Source organism: Papaver somniferum, chromosome 4 (assembly GCF_003573695.1).
Source record: "Papaver somniferum cultivar HN1 chromosome 4, ASM357369v1, whole genome shotgun sequence".
Taxonomy (NCBI): domain Eukaryota; kingdom Viridiplantae; phylum Streptophyta; class Magnoliopsida; order Ranunculales; family Papaveraceae; genus Papaver; species Papaver somniferum.
Genome location: NC_039361.1, coordinates 58,256,536 through 58,278,321, shown reverse-complemented (window position 1 = coordinate 58,278,321; position 21,786 = coordinate 58,256,536). Strand labels below are relative to the sequence as shown.

The window sequence follows — 21,786 nt, the reverse complement described above, 5'->3', positions numbered from 1 at the left end:
GTTATAGGTCGCAGTGGTGGTTTATTACTTCTTTGGCAATATGATATTGCAGCAGAAATCATTTCTTAATCCAAGAATCTAATACATATCCAGATACAACCTACAAGTCTTTATCCTCGTTGGAATCTTTTTTGTGTCTACGAACCACCAAATAGAATGGATCGAGCTCAATTTTGGCAGAGTTTGTATATTTATTCTCAACATGTAGCAGGTCCGAAATGTTACATAGGTGATTTTAACGCGTTATCTTAAATAAGGGAAAAACATGGAGGTGATCAGTCTTTAACCAATACGATCTCTCAGTTCAATAGTTTTATCCACTCAAATCATCTATTGGATTTAGGATATTCTGGCCCAACATATACATAATGGCAGACAATTTCAAGGTCTTATCAGACGAAGATTAGATAGAGTTGTAGTTACTCCTGACTGGTGTCTTCTTTTTGAAATTTTTGGTGTTCTGCATATGGCAAGAATATAAAGTGATCATTCTGCGATACTTCTAAATGCTTCTAGAACTGTGCAAAGAAAACCTCCATCATACAGATTCGAGGCTTATTGGTGTTCTCATCCTGATTTCCTTAAATTTGTCTTGGATTCTTGGAATATTAACCTTTCCGGTGACCTTTTAAAAAAATTAACTCTTTAGGTACCTATCTGAAGAGTTGGAAATAAAATTGGTTGTATAAAGAACAAGATAAGAAGGTTAAAGAATAAATTACTTCATCTTCAAGGTTTGCCTCCATCTCCGAAAACTCTACAAAAGGAAAAATGTATTTCGGATCAGTTGAATGAAAATATTCTCATGGACGTAACATACTGGGAACAGCAGATGAAGCAAGTCTGGTTAAAAACAGGAGATAAGAACATGAAACAATTCCAATTTTCGGTGCAACAGAGAAGAAAGAAGAATAATATCACTTGTCTACAAAATTCTTCTAATGATTGGCTCACAAATCCAAGTGACATTGCAGAGGAATTGTTACCTTTTCAAGAGGATGTAAACATCAGATCTCCATCAAATCTATAAGATTCTTCGTTTAGGTTGGACACGACAACAAGTACTTCAATCTCGAATATTCCATCTAATGAAGATATTTGGAATGTAGTTCGAAAAATGAATTCTTATGGCTCTCTGGGTCCATATAGCTACCCAGTTGTGTTTTACAAGAAATGCTGGCCTATCGTAGGTGAGGATACAACAAAATATATTCAGCAAATCTTTGCCATTGGTGTTATTCCAAGTAAGTTAAACCAAACTCATATCAGCCTTATCCCCAAAGTCAGAAACCCAGCAACAATAGTGGAGTTTCGAACCATTTCATTGTGTAATATGTTATATAAATTTGTAGCTAAAATTTAGCCACAAGAATTAATCCTTTTTTGGGTTTATTTATATCTTGGTCGCAGATTGCATTTGTGAATAATAGGCAAATAACGGATAATGTTGTTATAGGCAAGGAAAATTTTCATTCTATGAACAAGTATAAATCTAAACAAGGTTTCTTTGCACTTAAATTGGATATGTCAAAGGCTTATGATAGGGTTTCTTGGTTTTTTTTGAGTTTCATGCTACACCAAATGGGTATTCATGATCACTCTCATAATCTAATTATGAATTGCGTTACTTCTTAAACTTTGTCTATTCTCTTAAATTGTGCTCCATATGGGAATTTTCAAAATGGTAGGGGTTTACGTCAAGGGTGTCCTCTTTCACCTTCATTGTTCATCATTTATTCACAAGGTTTATCTTTCTTAATGGAAAAGTTTGAAGCTACAAGCCTCTATAATGGATATCAAATAAATGATTTTGCACCAACCGTTAGTCATTTAATGTTCGCTGATGACTTGTTCTTTTTTGGGGAAAACTCAGAGGAAAACGTGCATCAACGTAAGTGTATTTAAGATACCTACTCGTCTTTCTCAGGTCAAGTTATTAACTTCATTAAGTCCTCTATACATTTCAGTAAGGATTGTACTTCTTATTATAGAGGAAGATCTATCCAGACTTTAGGAGTTAAGGAAATGAAAATAGATGAGAAGTATTTAAGGACATATCCATTGAAATCATATCAGAATATTGATACTTTTGAACCATTAAATTTGAAGTTTAACACAAAGCTTGTAGGCTGGAGATGCTTCTTCGTAAATCAAGTTGGGAGTTGTTCTGTCAAAAAGTGTTCTTTCAACAATTCGAGTTTATTAAATGAGTACATGTATTCTTCCCAAATGAGTTATTAATCAAATGTCTCAAACTCAAAGGGATTTCTGGTGGGGACATGAAGTTCACACAAAAAAGCGACACTTCTTCAGATGGGAAAAAACAATGAAAGCTAAGGAAGATGGTGGTTTAGGCATAAAAAATATGGAACTAGTTAACCTGTCTCTAGTGGAAAAATTGTTTTGGAGATTCTTGACAAATCATGGGGACGGTTATCTCATGCAAAGTATTTGCAGAATACTTCTTTTTGGTATCAGCCAAAACCAAGTGACTCCAATACCTGGAAGGATATGATTACTGTTAGAAGTATTTTCGTCAACAATTTTTGTTGGTTTATTGGATCTGAAAATAGTATACATGTCTGGAATGATCCATGGGTACCAACTTTTCCAGGATTCAGACCAACTATGCTTCATAATACTAACTTACAGGTGACCTGGGTTTCTGATCTTTTTGTTCATGGCCAAAGAATCTGGAATATGGAGTTATTGTTGGAGTTATTTCCGCAAGATCAAGTTGAAGTTTTTTCCCAAATATATATTCCACAGGATGAGTATATTCAGGATAAGTTAATGTGGCTCAAAACTTCTTCTGGTCTGTTTACTTCAAAGTCGTGCTACAAATTGATTTCTGATAATATCCCAACGAACTTAATGATGGCAGAATTTTCTTGGAAACATTTCTGGAAGAAGGTTAAAACTCAACCAAAAATTCATAACTTTTTGTGGAAGGTTCTTCATGATGGAATAGTAATGTACACAAACCTGAGCAAACATAACCCTCAGGTTTATAATTTATGTCCATTATGCAATACTGCAGAAGAGTCAATCTTTCATTTGTTCTTCAATTGTCAGTTTGCATTGGAGGTTTACCAGTCTAGTCCTTTTTTTATTGAAGTTCACGGAAAAATACAATGGAGATAATTAATCACTGGATGGCCTATCCTGATCAAGCAATAATGCTTAACTTGGGTTCTTGTCTAATGTGGAATATATGGAAGGTTAGGAACGAATTGGTCTTCAACAACAATCACGTTAACGTCAGTACCTGTATTCATAAAACCCTAGAAGACTTCAGAGTTTTTGATCTTCATCATGCCTTAAACTACTGCTCAGGAATTCCAGTAACGCAGAATGACATTGCAGTTTGGGAACTTCCACCTCCATCGTTCGTGAAGATAAATGTGGATGCAACCTATAACGATGGTAAAGGAGCTGTGGCAACAATAGCGTTGGATGATTTTGGTAATCATATGGGTAGTGGTGCTATCTGTTTTGATACATTTTCCTCAACAGTGGCAGAGGCAAAAGCTTACTGCTTTGGAATTCAATTGGCAAAGAGATTACAACTGTCACGTATAATCATGGAAGGTGATGCTTATGAGATTCCAAAAGCAGTGACTAGGAATACAAATGAGATCTCATGGAGTCTTCGCTCAACGGTTCTCTCAATTCGTGATCGCATCAAGGATTTTAGCGAAATTAGATTTGCAGCTATTCTTAGAGATGCTAATTCTATTGCATATGACTTAGTTCAATATGCAATTTCAAACTTTATAAACAGATGGTGGTATCATGATGAACCACTAAATTGTATTATGCAACGTCTCACTTTCAGTGAGGATTAATATAATTTTATGTCAGTTTCCTTCAAAAAAAATTTTACAAATGTCATGTATAAAGTTTAGATTGAACAAACTTAAGTCGTTAATAAATTTATTCATTACTTATTTATTTCTGTTATATTCTCTTTTATGTTTCAATCAATTTTATTTTAACGCTAAAAACTATGGTTTATACTTTAAGGTACCAAAGATATAAGGGGTACCAAGTACACCACCAACTTTTTCGTTCGGCAACCTATATGGACAAAACTTAATATAATTGCAAGTATACCAACTGAATGATCCTTGACAATACATATATACATATATATATATATAGAGAGAGAGAGAGAGAGAGTTTATATATCTACTCTTATCAATCAGCATGTCTATAGATAAGGAGTGCGTGAACCTGATTGTTAAGAAGAGTACTTGGACGATCTCAAAAATCAATATCCAAGATCAATCTATCCGTATCCAAATAATCCAATCGTAATTTTGCCAAGTAACTAAAATTATAATCGTGGAAGGTGATGCTTCTGAGATTCCAAAAGCAGTGACAGGGAATACAAATGAGATCCCATGGAGTCTTCGCTCAATGGTTCTCTCAATTCGTGATCGCATCAAGGATTTTAGCGAAATTATATTTGTAGTTATTCTTAGAGGTGTTAATTCTATTGTGCATGACTTGGTTCAATACACAATTTCAAAATTTATAAACATATGGTGGTATCATGATGACCACTAAATTGTATTATGAAACGTCTCACTTTCAGTGAGGATTAATATAATTTTATGTCAGTTTCCTTCAAAAAAAATATTAACAAACGTCATGTATAAAGTCTGGACTGAACAAACTTAAGTCGTTAGTAAATTTATTTATTACTTTTTTTTATATTCTATTTTATGTTTCAATCAATTTTATTTTAACACTAAAAATTGTGGTTTATACGTTCAGGTATCAAAGATATAAGGGGTACCAAGTACACCAACAACTTTTTCGTTCGACACCCTATATGGACAAAACTTAATATAATTGCAAGTATACCAACTAAATGATCCTTAACAATATATATATATATATATATATATATATATATATATATAGAGAGAGAGAGAGAGAGAGAGAGAGTTTATATCTTTGCTCTTCTCAATCAGCATGTCTATAGATAAGGAGTCCGTGAACCTGATTGTTAAGAAGAGTACTTGGACGATCCAAAAATCAATATCCAAGATCAATCTAGTCGTATCCAAATAATTCAATCGTAATTTTTCCAAGTAACTAAAATTATTATCTATCTTTCAAGATACGATTTCTACAAGAAATTAATATCGTTATCGATTACAATTAAATGGACGTATCTACTAAGATTGAATATATACAACTTGCGTAAATCCAATTATAAAGTTAAACAATATAATGCGGAAAAAGAAAAACAAAAGTCACCAGAAGTTTTGTTAACGAGGAAAACGCAACTGCAGAAAAAACCCCGGGACCTCATCCAGATTTGAACACCAAACGCTACAGATATTATCCTATTATCAGCCTTTAAACTGGAATATAGTTGAGATCGAATCCGTCCTACAAGAGATTCAGTTACAGTCGCGCTCCTCACGTCTCTTGAACCTCGTAAGACTCTACGGAATTGATTCCCTTAGATGACGTCCTTTACAACTAAGAGGTGCTCGAAGTGAAGACTTTTGATACCAATCTGCCTATAAAGATAAGCCTATTTGATTTCCGTTTAGATCAAATATCAAGGTAGAAATCTGTTTGCAATAGACAAAGCTAGCAAACCTCACAAATCCGGAATTTACGACTTCCAAATAGCAGCCTAGATTCTTAACCATCTTTCAAGAAATTTTTTCAAAAGATCAATCAAATATCAGTTTTCAGATACCGACGAATCACAAAGTTTGAGATGAAGAGAACTTTGCGGTTGCTATCTATCTTGCCTGAAAGAGATTACGAAAACCTCGATAACAGAAAAGCAAGATCAGGATACATGAACTATCAAGATAAAGATAGTCGGACATGGATTCACGAATCCACAAAGAAAAGTCTTTTAGTCGTAAACCTAATTATGTTTATCAAAGGAAACCTAGGTCTATAGAGGATGACTCTAGAATCAACTAGGACACAAAGTGTCAGGGATAGAATTTTCCAGTTGAATTGAAAGAGCGTCTCTATTTATAGTTTTCAAAGACCAGGGGTTGCTTAGAAGTCAATCTAAGATAACTTGTGAATCAAGCAAACACTTTTAGGTCTTGAAAATACAATATAATAATATACATTACGGAATGGTTCTGGAACTATGTATAATGACTGTTCGGTTTGGAAAGTATGCCAAAGAACTAAAAGCAATTTGATGTTCATTTAAACACCTAAGAATTTAATCATGATACAAATACATAAGTGTTCGAGTGAGCATGAAGTCTTAAAAGTGTTTGGCAGAGTTCTAGTGATGCTAAACATATTTAAAAAATAAGTCTTCGAGCATTTGCTAAAATCTGTTGGGATAGTTGGTACAACAGTTCATGAACTGTAACGCTTGTTCATGGTTCAGGCTGCAACGATTCGGGAACCGGGTTACCCAACTGCTAGCCTAAAATACCAACTTCAAGAATTCATTTCACAACGGTTCGTGAACTGTTCCCAACTAAATGCACGGTTCGCGAACTAGTTTGCCAACCTTCCCTGTATTTCTGAAAATCAGATATCTATTGTTTGCGAACTGGTTCGCCAACCTACCTTGAGCAGAAATATCATTAGTTATGAATTTCTCTCTAATGATGTTTGAAACACTCCCAAGTGATAAAATCATTTGCATGGGCAATTCTCAATTGATCCACAATTTAATTCACAAACAATAAATTGCTTTGAACTAATATTGTTAAGGACCATTGAACATCTTTGCTAAATCATATTCCGAGATTTTTAACAATACAAGCTTGACTAGGAACTTCTTATTTGTAAATCTACTAGAAGTCATACGCCATCGTCTCAACAGATAAAACGGTAAGATAATGAGTAAACTATAGTGGCTCAGTCTTCACATACGTGATACATAATTTCTACAGATGTCTTCGTCGATATCCAGTCTTCGAGGGTGATTTCTGATACTAAACTACCAAACTCTAACCTAGTCTGAGACTTGACTTAGTATACTAGAAATCAAGATATAATTTTGATCATCTAACATTGACAACAAGCTTGAGATAACAAAACTTGTGGATTCAACCAAGCATTGCTCTAAGATGCCTGATCGAATTTAGATAGTGGTAAATAGGTTGTCGTTCACTCGGACTTGATGAGATTGATTTTAAGAATTAATAAACTAAACTAAACTAAAAATATATACAAAATATTATCACGGGATGAAGAGAGTTACTGGGACTAGACTTTGTCGAATTCATAACATAGCGTTCAATTTATTTATTTTCAACAATTAAAGCTCAATAAATAAAATTAACATGGACTCTGATTTTTCCAAGGTAGATTCTCAAAAGATTAGTTGTAAATCCTAAGAATGATGTATCAAAACATTTAAGCTAAGCATACTTCATCAAATTAAATGAAAACCAATTAATTCAAATCATATTTCAATTAAAATTAATGCAAAAGTCTTAAAAAGAATTAAATAATTTTACCCATGTATGAAATTCGTCTTCCTCCATCGTCCCAGTGATGGGTTCTAGATCCGCATGGTGAAAACACACTGAAAGGAATTTTTCATTGATCAAAAAGGTGTTTGCAAAGAGAAAAGGTATAAAGCAGTGCGCTTGTGACAGTTATAATTGTTACAGAACCCACTGTTACAGAGAAACACTAACAGACTGTTGCGAATTCAAAATAATTTTTACAGAAATTGTTACAAAGATATTGAATTTGAAACTATAGTGTTGATGGTGGTTTTTAGTTCAGGGTTAAAATTGTAAAACCTCACATTTAATGTGCCGTCACTCTGCAAAGAAACAAAGCCATGTAAAGTGATGAGTGTTCAACCTCTCCACTGGCGTATTTATTGAGCAACTCAATATGTTCACATGAAATTTATCCAGACTGGTGCATGTAGAAACAATCCCAGACTAAGCAATTGATCCGCCATGGATTAGTAGGTGCAAAGTCCTACCCAAAATCAGAAAGCAAAAATTAAAGGAGCCGCAGAGTAGGAGCAACAATGAGAGGAAGCGTGGCCATGCCATAGGCCATCCGGCGCCACTTGTCCACGCCCCATGCTACCAAACCAGCCCTTACTCCTTTGTCGACCAATCAGGTCGCTTTAAACCTGCCACACTCCCATGAGTTGTGGTTGGGCCCATACTTGCCGGCCCTATTTCCCATCGACCAATCAGGTCGCATCAAACCCGCCATGCGCACCAAAAGGGTAGCCACGCCCATGCTTGGACGGATCCCTATTGACCAATCAGATTGCTCTAAACCTGCCATAGCCTTGAAAGAGGTGGAAATTATGTCAAGAGGTTTCCATATTAAGCTGGCTTCCCAAAACTGTGCCAAACATGCTAACGACATGCCAAACATGCCAAAAGCATGCCAATCGCACATGCCAAACAGGCATGCCAAGTGCACATGCCAAACACGCCACTTACCGCGACAGCATGCTCAAAACTTGCCAACCCACTCTCCGTGCGTGACCAGCTTCACAACGGACTTCAATTTGGATAGCCTAAATTCTGGGCACGACCATGCTCTAGTGGTGGTGGACGAAACCCTAATTTCTAATTGTGGCACAAAATTATGCCACCTCGGGCCCGCGACATGCCACAAGCCGTACGGGCGCCACACCATAGCCACCCGTGGAAATATTTGATCTTGTGGCCGTTTCTACATGGTGGCCTGCCTATGGCTCCCCCGACATGACTCTGGCATCGTTTGTATAAAATGCCATGCCGCGGCCACCTACAGCTTGCTGCACGCCATATATGCTAATTAGGGTTTCGGCATGCCAAACCCTAATTTATGCAAAGTTGCTGCGCCAACCGAGCCAAACAATGTTCCACAGAACACTGGGATCAATGTGGCCATTGAAACTGATGTTGCCACACCACGTTTGAGTCTAACACCAACGTGCCCAAAATTTAGTGGTCATGGCTACGCCAGGCGCCACTTGCACCATCGTGCTGCTGGCATGCACAAACTATGCCAGCCACCACACCGCGCCACCGGCATGCACGAACTGCCGCAATGCTGCTGGCATGCACTAAAGGTGTCTTTGTTCCGTTATTAGGCGCCAACAAAAGGTAGCCATAATCAACGGCTACGCTTCTTCATGAGATGCAATCTCAGCCATCCAAGTTCGCCACCGAGCTGGGAAGCTTGTAGCAAATTTTAGGCGACCAGCTGCCTAAATCTAGTGGCCACAGCTACGCCAGGCGCCATTTGCACCACCGTTCCACTGGCATGCACGAGCCCTGCCAGCCATGCTGCATTGCCACTGGCATACACCAAAATGCCTCTGCGCCATTATCAGACGCCAACAGAAGATAGTCATAATCAACGGTTACCCTTCCTCATGAGATGCAATCTCAGCCATCCAAGTTCGCCACCAAACTGGTAGACTTGTGGCAACTTTTAGGCGACCAGCCAAGACTAACCTAATAGTATCACATGCTATTTTCCTGCGGCAAGTCCCTTGTTTTTAACTTGCCACACGTAGCAAAGTGCTACATGTTTTCCACGAAAACACTCGAGACATCAAACATGTCACAAACTGGGGGATACTCATCAGGGTATTGGTCCGGCGGTTTACAGCGTGCGGCGTGCAATACGCCCTTTACAAGAAAGTGTCATAAAGAGGGGCGGTTAGTAATGGCAAGAAGTAATGGTGTAAACGGATCCACCTCCTTCATTATGGAAACATAATTCCTGACGTTACACGTTACTCTTCCACCACTCAGTCGTTTCCACTTCCTACGAGACCAGGGTACGTTTTATTACGACTTGTATAAATAGGTTTCACCTATTTTCCACAAAACAACAAGTTTGGTCAGAGAACAACACAGTATCCAGAAATCACCTGATAGCTTTCAATGCTGCTAGCCAGTTCTACTTTCTGATACAAGTCGTAAACAACCACACGTTCAGAATCAACGATTCTGGTCTCAACACTTTCTTCTCTTCCCTCCCTAAGACCAACCCTTCTCCTTTACTTTGTGACCGAAGCAAGCCTGGAACGACCATTTCTTGGTTTAGGCCAGGATTGTACAGATTGATCTCTCGAATCAAAAGTACTCCCGTGCAGTGCATTGTTTAGGGTCTAGATTCGTTTCTCATTCACACACACGAATTTACCAAAATCGGCAGAAACAGTTTTCACCCACAAACATATAGGTAACGGTTTCTGCGACTGTTTTGAACTGTTGTTCTGTGTTCTTCTTCTTCTTCAATGGCAGCAGCAGAGACAAGCTCTGGAACTCCCGCTTCTCTGCTCTATTCTAACCCCTAACTCTCCATATCTTTTCTTCATCTCCTAAACCATTTTTATACTTCACAGGAACAAATATAATCCGTAATAACTCCAAACAATCATCCATAAATTCCATTATTCTACACAACATTTCATGGGAAATAATTTCCTTAAATTTCACTGTCAAACTTCAAGACGCTGCTGGCACACTCCAAGACGATGCATAAAACTCCCAGATGGATTAGAACTCGTGTAGGGAGGATTTTTACACGATACCTTCATGAAAAAACCCATCAGAGTCCCGGGTTTTTCTTACCCCCCCTGTTTGCCAGAAATCCACGTATCTATCCTGTTTTCCCAATTCTAAAGAATTTACCACCCATGTTTAACGTAACATATAGATTACAACTTATTAGGGCGGTTGAATCTCACCAAAACTCCCGGTAAATCTTCACAGAAACTCCCGAAAAAATATGTAACCATGTTTTACCCAAAACCGAATATCCAGCCAAACTGGATTGATTTAAACAATCATACCACACCTGTCTTGATCAAAGAGCGTAAACCCAAAAAGTTTCAGTGGTTGAATCTCCTTAAAACACGTCCAATTCTCAACCCTAATTTATGCCACAAAATTCCCGCCATCAATTTGAAATGTTGAAGATGAAGTGCCCTGAATCCAAAATCCGAGTGCCTTTAACAGTTTGGGTGCTCTAGGGGTGCCCTTATCCAAACTGAGGGTGTCTTTAGTATTTTTTCCGGGGGTGCCTTTAACAACTTTTCGAGCTGATTTTTCCAAAAATGTTTATTTGTCGAAAACACCTACAAACAAGTTTATTAGTGATAAAATGAGTCCCAACTAATGTATTTATGGGTGAAAATGCGTTACACTTGCGTGCTCATCAACGCCTGTTTTGAATTCTCTCACTGATCACTGAATTTTCTCTCACGCCTACTCCATGTCAGAGTTGAACATCGGGCTTCAAATCTTCATATGGATAACTCATCAATTCAAGATCACACCAAGTTTCCTCAATAACCACATTATTCAAAATTATGCATGTGAGCATAGGTTTATTTTTATCAGACCAAAAGAACCATATGGCCCACAAATGATGGGAAAATTTGCCTTCAAAATTCCAAATGCTAGTGCTCTTTTTTTGGCTAATTAATGTGTATTAGAGTACTTTTTATCATGGCAGTTATGGTCTGGCTATAAGCTTAAGCTAAAGTTGGCAATTATGGATAAAATTTGTCAATTGGATAATACCCCATATTTAGTTACTATCGTTGATGATGAAATTTGCACTTGAAGCGACTGCATGCTTGACTTCAGATAGAGGATTTATGCAAAATTGTTTTGTAATATCAAAATTCCAAAAAAGGGCATATTATATCTAACAATTGGTTTTGTGTAATGATCCTTATACCGACCTTACTAAGAAATATGGAATTCCTCAACGCCCAATGATGCAATCAAGGCTACTTAACTAACATCCATAGAAAACATTTTTCTTGTTTACCTCGAGTATTAAATTAACATCATTTGGAGTTGGTTTTTGTGAAAACATTGGACCAAATGATTGACTATTGTTTACAAAGCATTTTAAAATTTGAAAGCATGGTTATCTTGCCTTTACAAATATACTCATATGTGGCATCCGCTGGAAACCTATAACATATAATCCTAAGGGATTCAATGATCTCTTGTTCAGGAGTATGTACTCGTATATTGTGTGCATCGTATTGATAACTAAATTTAGATTACCTAACAAGGACTTTAATACTCCTAATCAGCAAGTTGTATCCCATGAGAGTTCGTAGTTGGAAATCTTGATCGTAGTATATATACACAGCCACGAACAAAACAATCACGTATTGTCTTTTGTGGTATCCTTCTCGATATTTATATGTCAATCTACTTTTAAATACTTCTCTTAGCTCAGGAGGTTTAGGTATTTTCCATGCATATAATTGCAATATAAAGACAGTTTCCATTTTTTTTAGGGTTTTCATCTAATTTTTCCAGTATATGGATTAGCATTTCTTGTTATCCAAAAAAGATATTCATGTCCATATCCATCTTCATCTCATCATCACTTTCCAAAGTAAATGTCATTTAGAGTATAATTGAATGAAATAGAAAAACACTAAATATATTTGGAAAATAAGATGAAATTTATAAAATAGACCATATGTGAGAAAGTTGTAAGCTCATTGTGTGATGGTTTTTATAAGAAAAATGAGTAGTTATAACTGTTCGTCAACATTTATAATATAAAATCGTTGGCGATCATAGGATAGCCGACCGGCTTTTCTAGTCGTTTCAATTCTACGCCCATAATGTATAAATTGGTTTTCTCATCCCTATAGCTGGCCAAGTTATTTTTCCAATCTCCGATGAACTTGTCCTTAAAACAAGTATTGCGGTAGAATTCTAGTTGTTCCAAACTTGGAGTCAAGTTTAATGGCTTTCAAGTAAAGTTATCATATATTTCTACGTTTTCCAAGCCATATTCCAAGATTCACTCTCATTTTCATTTGGAATCCAGATCACGCGCATCGTTTATGGAATGACGTTGCATTTGTCAAAATATATCAGTCCATAACACCAGACGTCAATCCAATTCATGCTTTCAAGATAATAATTATTTGCGCTACGTTACTTTACCTGATATAGTGGGTCCAACTGAAAATTAAATGGATGGTTAAGAGCGATCAGATGAATTCAGAAAATAAGAAAATATAACAATAAGAAGAAAAAGATGCTTTTGTCAGAAACACAATGAATTTCGATATTAATAACGTTATCTAACCTTTTGCATGGAAAACACGTCAATTGCATCGGTTAAGAGTCTTCAGAATTTTACTTCCAAGTTGGTGCATTAGGTGGATTAGGTATCACATTTTGTTGCCTAGTCAAGCTGTCTTTCCGAGGGGTGGAGCCACATGGAGAAGTGAGTGTGCAATTGCACCTCCTCAAATGTGAGCTCCTAAGTCCTATGTCCAATGTGAACTAATTTATCCAATTTTTAGTCATTTTAATCTTTTTACATTTTCTAAAATATGTGTTGATTGGTAACTTGCCCAACCATTTCTCAAATCCTGGCTCCATCCCTGATCTTTCCATTTAACATCTGCATAATTTTTCTTCCCGCTTTGGAAGTTTTCACCACTGGACTTATATTCCCATGAACTATTGTTCCAAATCCTGACTTTTAAAATAAATAAAATGGCGGCCATTAGAATGCAAAACATGGCAATATAATTATTTTATTTTACAATTACGGCATGAAAATTGAAAATGCCTAATTAAAATAGGGTGACTCGCGACACATGAAATTCGTCGATTCATAAAACCACGGTGTCAACGTAATATGTCAATTGATCCTTCTCCCCATTAAAACAAATAATAATAATATTCTATTACCTGTAACTTAGTCGATCGAGCTCCTATAAAAACCCTAGAAATTTGTGAATCCATTCACTTCGATTTCCACGGAAATTGAAAGTGACGAACAAATTATAGGTTAAGGATATCATCATTACTACTTCCCCTCCCTCCATCACCAGCATCAGAAAAAAAAAAAAGCAAAATCAAAACAGTAGAATGGCAGAAAAACAGTTGATAATCGCCATTGAAGGAACTGCAGCTATGGGTCCATACTGGAATACTATTGTTACTGAGTACCTAGAAAAAATTATCAGGTTTATATATTATCAATTTTTCTTCGATTTTCCTTGTTTATTTTCTACTTTTCATCGAAATTTTCAACGGGGACTATAAAAAAAAAGACTGGGTTGCTTCAGTTTGCTGTTAATTAGGGTTTATTCATCTAATTTTCTAGGAATCGATATGTAACATGTCACATTAACTCTGCTTGCAATTAACCTTTTTCATCTCTTGCATGAAGTATTTTTTGTTGTTTAAACTTAGACTTGTCTTTCTGCAGGTGCTTTTGTGGTAATGACATGTCAGGACAGGTACGAATTGATGTTTGAAAGCAATTTTTGTTTTGTATCTTGATGAAGATCAATTTCCTGTAAACAACTTGAATTATACAGTTTTGATTTGTGGCTTTACCAGTTCTAACTGAATTTGTACTGCATGCTCTCATACTCTTTATTTTGGACTACAGAAGCTTTCTGCCGCAAATACTGAGCTCTCCTTGGTCGTTTTTACTGTTCACGGATCTTATTGTGGTAGGCAAACCTTCTTGGAGAGTTTTGTTTCTAAAAGAACTTCTATGCCTACTTTGTCATTGTTGTTTCTGTCTCTGATTCCGAAGTTGATTTCTTCGGCTGATGATTTTGGTCAATAATAATTTGCATGTTCGATGATATATGCCAGCGTTTTGGATGTCTTTTGAATTCCATGAGAGATGTGTTTTTGCAGATTTTTGTTCGAGAAGATTATTGAGTAAACAAAGGGATCATCGATATCATTCTTTATCATTCAGCATGTTGGTTGAATGTTTGAATCTTTACTTTAAGTTAACAATTTGTAACGTCTTTTAACTTTTAGTGATATTCGATCTTTTTTTTTTGTCTTCTTTTCGTAGGTTGCTTGGTGCAAAGAAGTGGCTGGACGAGAGATGCGGATGTCTTCTTGCACTGGCTCTCTGCAGTACCCTTTAGCGGTGGTGGCTTTATTGATGCTGCGGTTGGGGAAGGGCTTGCCGAAGCACTAATGGTAGGCTATAGAGTTTTGTTTGTAGTTGTATTTTAAAAACCTTTTGGTATTCTCTCTACCGTAAATTCTTTTTATGGCGCATAATCATAATTTTTTTTTGGCGCGCTCTATATAATCTGTTCAAGTTCTTACTCATCACTTTTCTAAGTGGAACCTTTGCCTTCAAGATTATCTGGAGATGTTTTACAAAGAATTGGAATGGGCAAGTGTTTTGAGTAAATGAAATTTTGTTTGGAAAGGAGACTTGGATATGTCATACATACTAGTTGGCCTGAATCTTGTTACATAACATTATCCAAATGATTTATATTTAATCCAGATGTTCGCGTTGCCTCCAAATTCAAGCCAAAGCGTAGAAATGAACAAGCATTGCATTCTTGTGGCTGCCAGCAACCCTTACTCCCTGCCCACCCCAGTGTACCGCCCACAGATCCCAAATCTTGATCAGAGTGAAAACAAAGAAGTGACACCAGAAAGTTGTCTCGCAGATGCTGAAACAGTTGCAAAATCATTTGCTCAGGTAGTCTTCTTTTAGTTTACTTGGTTTTAAAGTGCCCTTGTCTTTCAGCTACTAATAGTCAGCATGTTGATATAGCAGCATTACATTTCTAAATAAGTGTTACAAAATTGTGTTGATGTACGTTCCTTCTCACTCTTGGCGACTCATTGTTTAATATAATAAACCATGATTTATGCATATAAATTGTGTGTTTGGTGGGAAAATTATTTATTCGGCCTCTGACGTGTCAAATTCATGTGTCTATTTGCAGTGCTCAGTTTCTTTATCAGTGATTTCTCCAAGGCAGCTCCCAAAACTCAGAGGAATATATAACGCGGTACGTATTACTCCGAGTGAGTGTATTTTCGAACATTTTCCAACTTCTGCAGCCTTAACACAAACTACTGTTAGATTTTGCAAAGTTTCTGCTGTGCTTTAATCTGCACATATCAAGTCTTCTTTCCATATAGGAGAGGCAAAGAAAAAGGAAACAAAAAAAGATACAGAGGTTGCATCATGAAAAACACTCCTTACCATTTCGCGTTATTTTCTTGGTTTTCTTTTATTTACATTGATGCAGGGTTGGTCGTTTGTTCATTACGTGGACTTACAGATTCCAATTTCAAATGAACTTGTTGCTTGGCATTTTAATGATTTTTCTGCTGCACTCAATTTTATTGAGTCATTATTTAACAAGAGAAACATCTATATGGACTCCTTAAGTATAACCTGTGCATAGATACCAGAATTTCCTTATTTCTTTTCAGCATGTTTAACATCATAAGTACATACCTCATATTTGAAAAAGGGAGTATGAAGAATCCTGGTCATGCTGGTGAGCTGTTAATATAATTATATGTCTATACAGGGCAAGCGAAACCCACGAGCAGCAGAGCCAGTTATCGATGTTAAGAACTCTTATTATCTTGTTCTTCTCTCTGAACATTTCATGGAGGCTCGTGCAGCCCTAAGCCGCTCTGGAATAACAAACATGCCCTCAAATCAAGGCCCTCTAAAGATGGACACATCCTCGGTTCCCTCCGTTTCAGGGCCTCTTCCTACTTCAATCCCTCCAGGTTTGTTTTATTTGATTTTTATTATATATTTTGCCCGTGTCTATGCAGTTTATTCGTCATTGTGGTCCGAAATTATACCTGAGTCAATTTGTTTTGTCAGTTGAACTTAGACAATTGGTAGTCTGGGTCCTACATCTTGTTTGTAGATGATTGATACAGGCTTGTGATATTTTTGAGTTAAGTATTCTGTGTACCCGAATTAGAGGGTGTGTTGATTTTTTTGCTGCATGCTCCTTTTTATATGCTGTTTCTTTTTTTTTTCCAGTAAATGGGTCAATGATGAGTCGCCAATCAATTCCTGTTGGAAGTACCGTGCCGGCAACAGTAAAAGTGGTACATCACAAACCATCCATTCCATTTCGACTTGAGTTGTGGTTGGAAAATTTGCTGATCTAAAAGTTACAGCTCTTCATATCTATTCTTCCAAGTGAGCTCATTACCTCAAATTTATTTTCAGGAGCCAAACACGATACCTTCATCAGCTTTTCCCCATCCCCCCTCTGTTCCTCATGGTCCTTCTCAGGGCATCACAAGCTTGCAGTCTTCTCCACCATCGTCCACTTCTCAAGAGATCACAAACAATGACAATGTTCAGGAATTTAAGCCTATGGTTGGTGGCCTATCCCAACCATTGCGTCCAACAGGCCCTGCTGCAGCAAATGTGAACATTTTGAACAACCTCTCTCAAGTACGGCAGGCTATGAACTCTGCAAATTCTATGGGTCTTCAAACGATGGGTGCAACTCCAATGGCCATGCATATGTCAAACATGATATCTAGTGGAATGGCATCAACTGCTTTGTCTCCTGCACAAAATGTATTCTCACCTGGGCAGTCTGGTAGTAACACTGCATTGTCTGGATCTGGGTCATTGGTTGGCAACACACAGATCGCACAAAACACAACGCTAGGTGGATTCTCCTCAGCTACTTCTAATATGTCTGTAAACCCAAACCATGGGATGTCACAGCCAATGGCCAATCTTCAAGGACCTGTTAGTTTGGGACAGTCAGCAGCTGGTATTAACCAAGGAAGTCTTACAGGGGGACAGATAGGTCAAGCCGGAATTGGTATGAACCAGAACATTATGAGTAATGGACTAGGTCAACCAGGTGTTTCTGCTGGGAGTGGGACAATGATTCCTACTCCTGGAGTACCTCAGCAAGTACAAGCAGGAATCCAGCCTCTCGGTGTAGCTAACACTTCCACTGCAAACATGCCAGCACAACAGACATCTGGAGCTATGCAGTCAGCACCTGGGCCTGATAAATATGTGAAAGTCTGGGAAGTAAGTATTTGTCTTTCGCCGTCGTAGATTATATAAATGGTTCTTTTTGGACTACTGGATGTAGTGTATGTTAGGAATTCAAAAGACACCTTTTGCTGTTTTGTCTGTGATTAGTAAAATAACTTCTGTTTTGTTGTCATTTATAATAGCTATCTATAGGGTATGGTTATGCTAACTCCAGTCTTTATTGTGTGGGCAGGGAGCCCTATCTGGACAGAGACAAGGACAACCTGTGTTTATCACTAAACTCGAAGTATGATTTATGGCACAGAAAGATATATCTTTTCTGCTCTTTTCTTGTCATTGGAGATGTTTCTTCTTCTTTTTGCTGGGTTTATGTTTTATGCATAGTGGGTAGCTGACTTTAGTATGTTGGCAGTAACCAAGAGTTCCAAATTTTCATCCTCCTGAATTTCTTTTATCTATGTGGCAGGGATACAGGAGTGCATCCGCATCAGAGACGTAAGTCTAGAAGCATAATCCACTTTATCATATTAGTATAATGCCAAATGGTTACATTGTTGAAATGAAATCAGTTCCCGCCGTTCGAGTTTGATTTATATATCCTTCAGTTCTTAACAAGGATCATATCATCCTCATGACTTGCAACATCCTGATATATAGTTAACCCTTTGTTGATTGGTACTCGATAATCTGATAAGTTATTCTAGTCCCATCTTAATTCAGTTAGTGATTTATTTCTTCAGACATATAATAAATTTTGTCAGTCCTGACCTTAAGATAGTGCTTTTGCTCTATAATTTAATGTAAGAAATGCATGCTTATTTATTTAGGAAGTGGTATCTATAGGAAATCCCTTGAATCAACATCCTGTTCTTATCTTTCTTGCATCAAATACATGTACTGTAGGATAATTACTCGTACAGAATTTTTCGTTGAGAATCGCTTGTAGAAAATTTGAAAAACATTATCAAACAAGTTGAGTAACTCAAGTAACTCATATATAAGATGGATACCTTTGGAGAACATAAAGGTAGAGTCTGGTTATCAGCGCATAGATAACCCTACATAGATAACTCAAGTAACTCATATTATATTTTATATGTAAAATGTGCATAGATAACCCTACACTTGCTTTTATCAGCGCCACAAAGGTATCAAAAAAATAAAAATGACATATTTTAACACCACTTTGCATGTGCTATATAGGTGATAGGAGCTTATATTCACCATTTTAAGACAAGATATCTTATTTAGTAGGATACAAATGGATAATCATACTATTTTTTGCCATCAGGTATTTTCTCCAGGATCCTTATAATTAATTGGCATTCTATTTGTCATCTTCTCAGGCTTGCAGCGGACTGGCCAATGATGATGCAAATAGTTCGGCTTATTTCTCAGGATCACATGCATAACAAGTACTTCCTAATTATGACGGCTTCATTAGAACATCTATTGTAAATTTGGTGATTATATTTCTCACACGAGCACAAATTTTGTCCTGATAAGCTGATCTTATGTCTTTAATTCTAGGCAGTATGTGGGCAAGGCAGATTTTCTTGTTTTTCGGGCTTTGAATCAACATGGATTTCTGGGACAGCTACAAGAAAAGAAACTCGTGAGTCCACTTGATGCTCAGTTATCTTTTTATTGGTCTGTTTCTTTATTAGGTTTTGGATTTTCTGTTTTACATTGACAAAATTGGTATTAGTTGATTCACTCTGATTTGTCTCTTAACCTCTATATTTGTTGTCAATATTCTCCCGCATCCATGTTGCTTCCACTTTTGATGGATTGGAGCCAGTGCAATAGCAGATTCCATACCGTACTACGATACTTGCCACAGATTGAAGCTGCTATCTCGTCTTAAGTTCTTAATAGTTAAACCTAGAGCTGATGTGCAGAACTTCAACGTTGATGTTATGTGTAGAAGTCTCTGTACTTCGCCTAAAAAATGTGGGAGAAACCTACGTGTTAGAATATTGTTGCAGCAGTACCCAGTTGGAAGGTCATTAGTAACGTCTCTTTCTTTTTATACCAAAATGTAGGTTTCCTCAGTCCGAGAAGTGAAAAAAGAGTGAGAGACACGTTTAAACACATCATCCTTCATAAGATAGTACTACCAGTCAGGATAATATCTATCATGTCAGTCAGCAACTTCCTAAATTGTTCCAGCGGTAGTCATCAAATATGAATCATTGGTGGAAATAAGTCATGCATTTTCCAACTGAAATGAATTGACTTGTTGTTCCAGTGCTCTCATGAATAGAAACACATTAAAATTGTTGAATTATATATTTATATGAAGAAGAGAGGGTTATGTAGCAGGTCCTTAGTGAAACCTTGCGTTATACATCACAGTTTTTTTCTTCATCAAGATCGACCATGCCCACAGATCTTGTCATAATTGGAAAGTCTGTTATCTGCTTTCTAAAGTGGAGTGTCATAACTGCTTGTGATTTCAGTGTGCAGTTATCCAGCTACCCTCACAGACATTGCTGTTGTCTGTTTCTGACAAGGCCAGCCGTTTAATTGGAATGCTTTTTCCTGGGGTGAGTTGTTGGCATTATTTTCACCATCTAATTGCAACATTTATCACTTGCGATATATATTGTTCTTTATGATTTCAAAGAATGTATGTAGTTATTTTATGTTTTCCTGATGGTAACCAGGATATGGTTGTGTTTAAGCCACAACCACCTACCCAGCAGCAGCAGCAACAATTGCAGCAACAGCAACAACAACAACATCCTCAGCTGCAGCAGCAACATCAGCAACAGCAACATCAGCAGCAACAGCAACAGCAACAGCAACAGCAGCAGCAGCAACAACAGCAACAACAGCAACACCCGCAGCTTCAGCAGAAGCAGCAACACCCGCAGCTTCAGCAGCAGCAACACCCGCAGCTTCAACAGCAGCAGCAGCAACAGCAACAACCACAAGCACAACAACAAATGGTTGGAGGGGTTGGTCAAGGATATGGTCAAGGTCCAAACAGGTCACAGTTAATGTCTCAGGGACAGGTTCCATCCCAAGGCCCATCTAGCATGGCCGGTGGCGGTTTTTTATCATGAAATGGTGTTCTTCACATTGATAAGTACGATCAAAGTAAGTCGGTCACAAAAGGTATATAAATAAAGATACAGACTTACAGCATGTTTGTTTTTAACTCCATTTGGACAGTGGTCACTGCATAGTGATCTACCACTACTTGTTGAAAGTGCCACAATCTTATTGCCTCTTAAATGGATGTTTGTTCCTACTACTCTCTAGTGGTTTTAAGTTGTTGTTTATGTAATTATTACGCGACCATATGACTATCTTAAAATTGAAAAATTCCATCACTGCTGCCTCCCTATTCCCTAATCTCTTAAACTGCTCCTCTGAATCATCTTAGTTCCATGTACGCTTTGGTTGTTAATCGGAAATAATTGAATAGTAGCAGCTATATAAGCAAGTTATGAAGTATAAATTTTGATAGAGTAAGGAAGGATGTTGGTCGAAAAGAATACTGGTTTCCTTAACTTTATTAAACGATCTAGGTTTGGATGGTCCTTCACCTATACATGATGGTGCTCTTGCTGTAATCCTTGGTAAGGCTCGGGTTAATCCTGGGTAAGGCTCGTTACTTTTGAAAAGTAAGTTCGTTTGATTTTGTTGTTGTTGGGTGAAATTGGATTTGTTCACACATTTTGTGGGTTATGAAAAATTTAATACGACCAAGTTTTATAGGGTTTGTATGTAATGCTCAAACGGATACTTATAGTGAAGTAGGAGTATTATTTAGAATGTGGGGGACAAAAGAGGAGTAGTTTAAGGGTTATTTTTTTTTCTTTCTTTTTTTAATGAAATTTAGTTTGGATTTTTGAATTTTTCTCTATACAAGTGCACTTGCATTGGAGAAAGCAAATTCTTTTCTTCAAATGATCTGCACGGTTTAGTCAGAAAAGAAATTTGAGCTTAACTACATATTCTATTTTTTGTCTTGAATTTTGTATAATTTTGTATAATTGT

General features: G+C 37.1%; 2 protein-coding genes across 2 annotated transcripts; both read left to right on the top strand.

Moving 5' to 3' along the window:
* The first annotated feature begins 3,134 nt into the window (after positions 1-3,134).
* Positions 3,135-3,848, top strand: LOC113272574. Its single transcript, XM_026522388.1, has one exon. The coding sequence runs from the start codon at positions 3,135-3,137 to the stop codon at positions 3,846-3,848; it is 714 nt and encodes a 237-aa protein (XP_026378173.1).
* Positions 3,849-13,862: 10,014 nt separating this feature from the next.
* Positions 13,863-21,116, top strand: LOC113275625 (mediator of RNA polymerase II transcription subunit 25-like). The gene is made up of 15 exons (XM_026525160.1): positions 13,863-13,960; positions 14,206-14,236; positions 14,392-14,455; positions 14,815-14,945; positions 15,265-15,465; positions 15,716-15,781; positions 16,313-16,520; positions 16,786-16,853; positions 16,978-17,808; positions 18,008-18,061; positions 18,242-18,270; positions 19,122-19,190; positions 19,306-19,390; positions 20,238-20,324; positions 20,445-21,116. The coding sequence occupies exons 1-15, from the start codon at positions 13,863-13,865 to the stop codon at positions 20,844-20,846; spliced, it is 2,424 nt and encodes an 807-aa protein (XP_026380945.1). The 3' UTR covers positions 20,847-21,116.
* The last annotated feature ends 670 nt before the right edge of the window (positions 21,117-21,786 follow it).